Source organism: Caretta caretta, chromosome 11 (genome assembly GCF_965140235.1).
Source record: "Caretta caretta isolate rCarCar2 chromosome 11, rCarCar1.hap1, whole genome shotgun sequence".
Taxonomy (NCBI): domain Eukaryota; kingdom Metazoa; phylum Chordata; order Testudines; family Cheloniidae; genus Caretta; species Caretta caretta.
In genome coordinates this window covers 13,032,033-13,040,496 of record NC_134216.1, presented here as the reverse complement: position 1 = coordinate 13,040,496, position 8,464 = coordinate 13,032,033, and the positions used below count along the sequence as shown (strand labels likewise).

General features: G+C 46.3%; 1 protein-coding gene across 4 annotated transcripts in view; it reads left to right on the top strand.

Moving 5' to 3' along the window:
• Positions 1–1,268: 1,268 nt before the first annotated feature.
• Positions 1,269–8,464, top strand: part of SLC12A8 (solute carrier family 12 member 8) — a 99,279-nt gene continuing 92,083 nt past the window's right edge. For 3 of the 4 annotated variants that reach the window (XM_075117752.1, XM_075117753.1, XM_048868895.2), the window contains exons 1-2: positions 1,269–1,392; positions 7,707–7,935. In XM_075117752.1, coding sequence (XP_074973853.1) covers positions 7,816–7,935 — 120 coding nt within the window. In that variant the 5' untranslated portion in view covers positions 1,269–1,392; positions 7,707–7,815. Of the gene's footprint in view, positions 1,472–7,706; positions 7,936–8,464 lie in introns of all 4 variants that reach the window. The other variant, XM_048868893.2, reaches the window with a different exon arrangement.

Sequence of the window (8,464 nt, the reverse complement as noted above, 5' to 3'; positions counted from 1 at the left end):
GAGCTATTATGAAATGCCCTTGCCTTATGCACATACCCAAGTTCAGCCTGATGGAGCGCCCACTGTGCTCCATCAGGCTGAATTTGGGTGTGTGAGAATTTCTTTTCACAAAGTCCTAGGACTTTCAAATAAATCGAAAGCCTCCATTATGAATAAGAAATAAGGAAATGATGATTGGTTTCATGTTTTCCGTGAAACACAGGATGCTGCTGCCTAGCATCCTTATTTGACTGTTTATGTGCCTCATTGTCCTCCGCCCTTAAGGGGAAAAAATAATGTTCCCTGAGTGTCAATAAAGAATAAACAAACAGGCTTGCCAAGCAGGATGTTGTGCCTATTATCTCAGATAATGGGACTCATTCTCTGTTTGCATATATAACCTGTCGCATTCCCTCCCTTCTGACTGCATGTATTTGTAACAGACAAAATTATACAAGGCTCCTGTTATGTGTGCTGCTCCCTTTGGATGCAACCAACAAGCATGGTCTCTTACTAGGACTAATAGAAAATATATTGCAGGACACAATGCTGCACAAACAGGGTTAGGGAGGGGCCAAATACCAAACAGGCCTCATCCACCTCCAGACTCCACACACTATGGGTGAAATTGCGGCCCTCCTGAGGTTAGTGGGAGTTTTCCCATTCACTGCAATGGGGCTAGGATTTGCCCCCTAGGGATCTAATTCTGCTCTCAGCTCTGAATCAAACACCCTTGTAATGGAGTTACTCTGGATTTACTGGTGTGAGCGAGAGCTGCAGTATTTCCAGTCTGGGAATGCCAATATCAGCACTAAGAAAGACAAAGCCCTAGCCCTTGTTCCCCTAAGTCAGGGCAGAGAGCCTGCGGACCTCAGGAAGTGGTGGCAGGTTCAGGGCCGTATTTGGTAGCTAGAGGTGGGTTAGCTGGATGTGTGTAAGTCTAAATCAATAATAAGGGCCATCCAGCTGTTGGGGTTGCCCCCCATCCTGCTTTCTAGAGGCAAGTGACCTCTCTGGGGAAGCCCTGTTGTCTGTGTCCCCTTTAGGCTGCCTAGCACAGCACGGGAGCAACAACCAGCCCCATGCTGGGGAAGGGGGTGCTGGCCTTTAGCTGTGGTCGGGGGCACGGAGGGTGACTGCGGCTGGATGGCGAGAGGAGGCTCTAGGGTTGCGCTCTCCGGCTCCCGTGCAAAGGAGCAGGGAGCGTCCCTGCCTGGGGAGAGGCCACCCCCACGTCCCGCCGCCGCAGCCCCAGCAGGGCCAGGCCCAGGCCCACGTGGCACTGAGTGCCCGGCCCAGGAGAGCGCGGGCAGGGCAGTGCTGGCTGGAGGCTCGCCTCCCCGGTCCCGGATCGCAGCAGAACGCACCGCCCGGCCCGGCCGGGGCAGAGGGGAGGCGCAGCCCCACCCCAGGGTAAGGCAAACCTGGGGGAGGCCCCCAGCCAGAGTCAGGGGGAGCGGGGCGTGAACCCTGCCCCAGCCAGGGGGGCCAGGTGAGCAGAGCCAGCAGCTGCTGCGTGGGGGTATGTGAGCCCAGGGCCGGCTAACGGGCTGGTGGCGGGGCGGGGCGTGTGGGCTGGACCCCAGGCGCGGAGCGAGCACCGGGGGCTGCCGTGCAGGGGGTTGCTGCTTCCTCCAGGGCAAACAACTTCTGGTTTCTTTTCACTCACCCTGTAAACGGGCTGCTCGGAAACTGCCCCTGACTGAGCAGAGAACCAGGGGCCCGGCTGCTGCTACCTGCCCCCCTCCGAGGGCAAAGCAGGCGGGGGGGGGGGGGGGCAAGAATGACAGGCAGGAGAGGAAAGGGAGACTCAGGTGCAGGATCTTCACAAGCAGCCGAAGGCGGGGGCAGGGCGCTGCAGGTGCCTCCCGGATCCAGGAAACTGCGGCTCCCAGCTTGAAGGTGGGCAGGGCTCGGCCTCCTTCCTGGGCCTTTCTAGGACTCGTCAGCTCAGAAGTTCCACCTCACCCTGCCCGGCGCACGCACCTGCCCAGCACGGCTCGGGTGGCTGGGAGGGGTCTGGGGATGAAATGACCGGCGAGCCCAGCTTCGGAGAACGTGCACTTCAGGGCCCCCGAGCAGGCTTGTGAGCGGTGCAAGGTGATGTCTGTGGCTGGTTAAGCGACTTTCTTCAAAGACAGGTTTCAGAGTCTGTATTCGCAAAGAGAAAAGGAGGACTCGTGGCACCTTAGAGACTAACCAATTTATTTGAGCATGAGCTTTCACTTCCACTGAATGCATCCGATGAAGTGAGCTGAAGCTCAGGAAAGCTTATGCTCAGATAAATTGGTTAGTCTCTAAGGTGCCACAAGTCGTCCTTTTCTTTCTTCAAAGAGGCTACCGAGATCTAGTCTGTATGCTGGTAAATCTTGGAAGGAATAGCTGTCCCGTCTGTGAGCTTCCTTGAACATCTTTTTTTTGTGATTAAAAAACAATAAAAAGAACAGTTAATGATAAGAGGTGGGTGGCTGTATTTTCTGTAGGTTGTCAAAGAGGTGAGAGCTCTCTCATCAAGAATGTTTTCGTTCACTTCAGTGTTTTATTTATACGGTAATATTCATGATAGTAGTGCCTAAGGGCAGATGAGACCAGGACCCTGTTGTGCTGGCCTCTGTATAAACAGATTTCAGAGGAACAGCCGTGTTAGTCTGTATTCGCAAAAAGAAAAGGAGTACTTGTGGCACCTTAGAGACTAACCAATTTATTTGAGCATGAGCTTTCGTGAGCTACAGCTCACTTCAGACAGGCCCTTATAGTCTAAATCAGTGGTTCTGAAACCTTTGTACTGGTGACCCCTTTCACATAACAAGCCTCTGAGTGCAACCCCCCATTATACATTAAAAACACTATTTTATATATTTAACACCATTATAAATGCTGGGGGCAAAGCGGGGTTTGGGGTGGAGGCTGGCAGTTCACGACCCCTCCATGTAATAACCTCGCAACCCCCTGAGTGGTCCTGATCCCCAGTTTGAGAACCCCTGGTATAAATAGGACAGACAGGGTGTCAGAGAAAGAGAGAGGACATACAGCCAGAGTGAACAATGCAATGGTGGCAAATGTCATTTACTTCTGTGATTTATTTTATTATATAAATCCTTCCAGTGGGATTTGTTCTTGTTTTGTCATTATAGGTGGTCATTTACAGCATAAGTGTAACAGTGTTTAGTTACCTAAGGTGGTGGGGACCTTATAAACAACTTTAAATAGAAGACAGGTCAGGCTGTAAAATTGATATACTACAAGAGTGAGTAAAGGTTTGTCCTTAATATGTAATACTCTGTTACTATTGTTTTCAAAATATAGAAGAGCGACAAAATTAGCTTGGATATTACATTACCTGGAGAACATTGTTGTATTTGTATATATTCAAACGTTCCTGAGTGTGCTATTTAAGTTTATTGTGCTGACTGCCATTTGATTTATCTTTAATTCATTTTTCCTTGGTGTCCCCAAAATTAAGTGTTTTTAAAAACTTGACCATGATGAGGGTTTAGGGGATTTATTGAAAACAAAGTACTCTAGGCTGTTGGGTCCTGTCACAAAACAAGCCTTGAAAGTAACTCCTGTAACAGGAAGGGAGCCCCTTCAGAGGTCATTGGACCACACACAATTGCGGTTGGAAATATATTAACCTCTTTTCTTTAAAATCAGCCATCTGTTGAGTAGCTTAGAGTAGTGATTTTGGCTGAGAAGCTTCTTTAATGTGACTATTAATGAAATAGTCTTAGTTTGAAAAGGTAAAAAGAAAAGGAGGACTTGTGGCACCTTAGAGACTAACACATTTATTTGAGCATAAGCTTTCGTGAGTAGCTCACGAAAGCTTATGCTCAAATAAATGTGTTAGTCTCTAAGGTGCCACAGTCCTCCTTTTCTTTTTGCGGATACAGACTAACACGGCTGCTACTCTGAAACCTTTGAAAAGGTACAAAGGCAGTTTGAGTTGCAGAATGCACACTAAAGCCTGTAATTTTCATCTTCCAGAATAAGCCTTTATAATTAAATATGAAAGTATCTCCACTTCCAAATTACTTATCACCATAAAAGCAAACAAAAAATCAATCCTACATAATTATTTTTCCTTAAAACTGCAATGGACATATTTCCCCAAAAGCTCTTGTTTTGCTCTTAGCCATGAAAGCCATGGGGAAACAGATACGTGGTCATTGGTTACATTTCACTGATTTATTTAGTGCTGGGGAAGTGACTATCAATCAAGATTTGAATTAGGCCCTAATTTTATATTTGGGGAAAGGAATTATTATTCTAGCTGACTAATTTTTGAATGGTGTATGTAGCCTAACATGCTTCAGCCATAGTGTGGCAAATGCTAGATAGAACCAGGGGTCACCCAATGAAATTAATAGGCAGCAGGTTTAAAAGAAACAAAAAGAAGTATTTCTTCACACAGTATGCAGTCAACCTGTGGAACTCATTGCCAGAGGATGTTGTGAAGGTCAAAACTATAACTAGATTAAAAAAAGAATTAGATCTATTGTCCAAGAATTTATCAATCAGTGGCTATTAGTTAAAATGGTCAGGGATGCAGCCCCATGCTCTGGGTGTCTCAAAGCCTCTGGCTGCCAGATACTGAGACCAAATGACAGGAGATGGGTCACTTGATGATTGTCCTATTCATTCTCTTTGAAGCATCTGGCATTGGCCACTGCTGTTAGACAGGATACTGGGGTAGATAGACCATTGGTCTGAACCAGTATTGCCATTCTTATGTTCTAACCTAGGTGGATATTTTGTGGTGGTATTATTGAGCTAGGCACCTATATACACACACATAACAAGAAGAAGGTCCCTGCCCCAAAGACTACAATCTCAGACCCTGATCTCGCAAAGAAGTGTGTTTATTTATCTTACATACTGTAAGAAATTCTGTCGACTTCAGTGGGATGACTCACATTGTACAAAGTTAAGCGTGTGTAAGTCTTTGCAAAATCAGAGCAAAATATTTATTTTCTTTTCATTTATGTATCTTGCACAGTGTCCTACATAAAACAGTATCCCAAATTGCTTTGCAATGCTAAATAAATGCAAATATTTGTGATTTATGTATGTGTACAAATCATTGTAGAATTAAGTTATAGGAAAGGGAGAAAAATTAGAGAGGCTGTTGAATACAGCAGTAGCTGCAGAGGAGAAAGCACTCAGACCAACAGGGGTGAGACTGTGTGCAGGGAGCGAGAGAAGTTAGTAATAGACAAGCAGAGGGATTGGGGAGTAGAAAAGAGAGCAGGGATTTGCAGAGACCAGAGTGATTAGAAGAAGGAAGCAAGTCTGTTGGAGGATTTAAAAAGTAGGAGGGCAAAATATCCTGGCAAGGTTGCACCCCAGTCCTGAAACCTATAGCACAGTTCACCTGCAAGTGATAAATTTCATGACTGGGGCCTTACTATGTAAAAGATCTTTACATTTGCCTGTGGAAGATATGGTAAATGAATGATTACTTCTTGATATTCCAAACTTGCTGAAAATGTACTCTTGCAAATGTACTTTTGCTGCTAGGAACGCTTTACCTATGTGTGTCCAACAAGCGCATGGGTCTTAGAAATGAACACCGTAAAATGAACAAGGACAGCGATGCTCAATTTTTACTTCCAGGTGTATCTTCCATAAATTAAATGAATTTTGGTGATCACAGTGGAACCTTTACTAAATAAAATCTCTTCCCATTAAAGAGCAGTCTGATGCCTTGTGGAACGCTTTGAAAAATATTTTATCTAAAAGCCTGCATGTCCTGTATTCTCCTCCCTCTAGTTTCATCATTGGGGCTATTTGCATAAAAACACAATCTTTGTAACTTAAGGGTTCATCTGCTCCTGCTGCTGCTTCCCTGCTTGAAGCCCCAACCGCCCTAAAACAGCAGCCGATTGTGATATTGTCAAGGATCTTTTTTTCTTTCTTTTTTGCTTCAAAGCAGGGAATGAGCAGCAGGGAATCAATGAACTCTTAACTGCTTCACTGCTGCTTAAGAGGACAAATGCACAGGGTAAAGAAACACCTCCTGTGCTGTCCAATGTACCAGGCACAGCAGAAATGCTACAAAGGAGGATCATCAGTGCGACTACTGGGGAACACAGACGTCGCTTCTATACTAGTGTGCTCGCAATGTTATGTTTTAAGGCAAAGGCAGAATTAGAAAGGAAGGCTGGTTAAGGAAGGATGGTCTTGTGGGTAAGGCCCTTGTGGGGCCGGGACATGAGCGATCTGGATTTAAGTCCCAGCTCGCCTCCCGATGTTTTATGTGACCTTGGGCAATTCCCTTAATTTCTCTGTCCCACTGTTCCTGCAAGCTGAGGACAATAATCGTCCTTTCTCTGTTTAGACTGTATGTTCCTGGGGACAGAAACTGTCTCTCCCTATGTGTTTGTACAGCGCCTAGCGCAGTGGATTGCCGATCTCAGTTGGGGTCTCTAGGCACTACTCAAATACAAATAAGTAAACATGGATTTTATAATGATGATTGATTCTTTGTGTGTGTATTTGTTAAGTCCCATTACCATGAAGTGTAATTAATAGTGATGTTAGAAACCCAAAGGAACAAAAAAGTTTCCATTGTCAAATTTAATAACTATCAGAATATACGCTAAACATCATCGTTCAATCCTTATGCTGTTGTTAAGTCCTTTGCCCCAGCTGAGATTGGTCTCTATAAATACATCAGGGGATAAACACTGGGGAAAGGGAAGAGCTATCTAAGATAAAGGACAATGTTGCACAAGAATGAATGGGTATAAACTGATCATGAATAAATTTAGGTTGGAAATTAGATTTCTAAGCAACAGAGGAGTGAGGTTCTGGAATAGTTTGCCAATTGAAGTAGTGTGGGTAAGAACACTAACTAGTTTTAAGATGGAGCTTGATATGTTTCTGAATGGGATTATATGACAGGGTTGCCTGTGATAGCCAGGGACTGGACTCGATGACCCAGGTAGTCCCTTCCCATCCTCTGCTCCTAACTCTCATCTGTTAGTGCACACTTCTGTTTTGATTGTAAGCTGTTTGGGGCAGGGACCTGTCAAGCTATCTGTTCTGTGACACGCCTGGCATACCTTGCCTTGAGGTATGGTACAAATCATAGGCACCAACTTCCCCTCTTTCCCCTGGGTGCTCGACCCCCGCTCTTTGCCTGGCCCCACCCCCACTCAACCCCTTCCAAGAGGCCCCGCCCCTGACCCATTCCTTCCCACCCCTGTCCCTCCACCATTACAACCCCTTCCCCAAAGTCCCTGCCCCTATTCCAACTCCTTCCCCAAATCCCTGCCCCGGCCCTGCCTCTTCCCCACCTCCTCCCCTGAGCGCACCGCATTCCCGCTTCTCCCCCGTCCCTCCTGGAGCGTGCTGATGCTGCCAAACAGCTGTTTGGCAGCGGCCGGGCGGGTAGTGCTGGAAGGTAGGCGGAGGAGCAGGGACGTGGCGCGTTCCGGGGAGAAGGAGGAGGTGGGATGGAGGGTGAGGGGAGCTTGGCTGCCAGTGGGTCCACTAATTTTTCCCCAGGGTCAGGAATTTGTTTTCTTGTCTTCATACTAAACATGCTCTATCAAGATGCCTTATTAGAGGCAGCTCCTATATTTCACATGCTGGTGTCGTTATAAGGGTATGGTTTGAAAGGATGGTGCTGCTTAAATGGCAGATTTGGGCTTCTTTGTCTTCTGCAGAATTAGAAAATTACAGTAGGTTGGTCTTTCTTTTTCTTCCCCATCCCTTCTGACTAGGAGTAACAAAACCATGAATCCTCGTCTGTGGAGATCCCAGTGTTACAGGAATTTGTCTGGGGAGAATAGCTGACCACCTACTCTGCCCCCCAGACTTGTGATTGGCATTATGACTGCACGTTGGATATACAGCTCTAACATAAAAGATAAAATGTTTGTGCTGAATAGCGCCGCTGGCCTGAGAAGTGACATGCATGTGCAAGAGCTGTTCCATGAGGAAGCACAACAGGTATGTTGAAAAGGCCCCTTCTCCCCAAGCCACTGATCTCTTGTGTTCCATCTTCAGCCCCTTGTGATGTCATCGTGAACTGGCAGGTGAACAGACTGACATAACAAATATCTGCAATTAATCAGGTTATGTCAAAATCACATGTGTTCCAGTAAGAAAGGTTTTCATTCCTTCTTAGGCCTTGAACATGATGGATACCTTATTACACTAGTGAGATCCATCAGAGTTGCATGATGGTCACCCTTTCTCAAGGTCTTACGTTTCCTCCAGTCAAAAGTAGCCTCTGCAGCATCTGGTCCAAGAAAGCTCTATGAAACTCCTTGGATGAACATCTTGTCTGGATGTCAGGCAAGGAAGGGCCTGTCTTTTCCAGAGAGCGGTATAGGGTATAGTCACCTTCCCCAAACTTTAACTCTTGGCTTTGTCCGCTATGAGATTCTAGTCATGCTGGTACCAAAAGGGGATGGTTTTGTGTTTTTTGTTTTAAAAAGCTGAAGGAATGGACCGGGGCCCTACTCCCTGCCTCTGA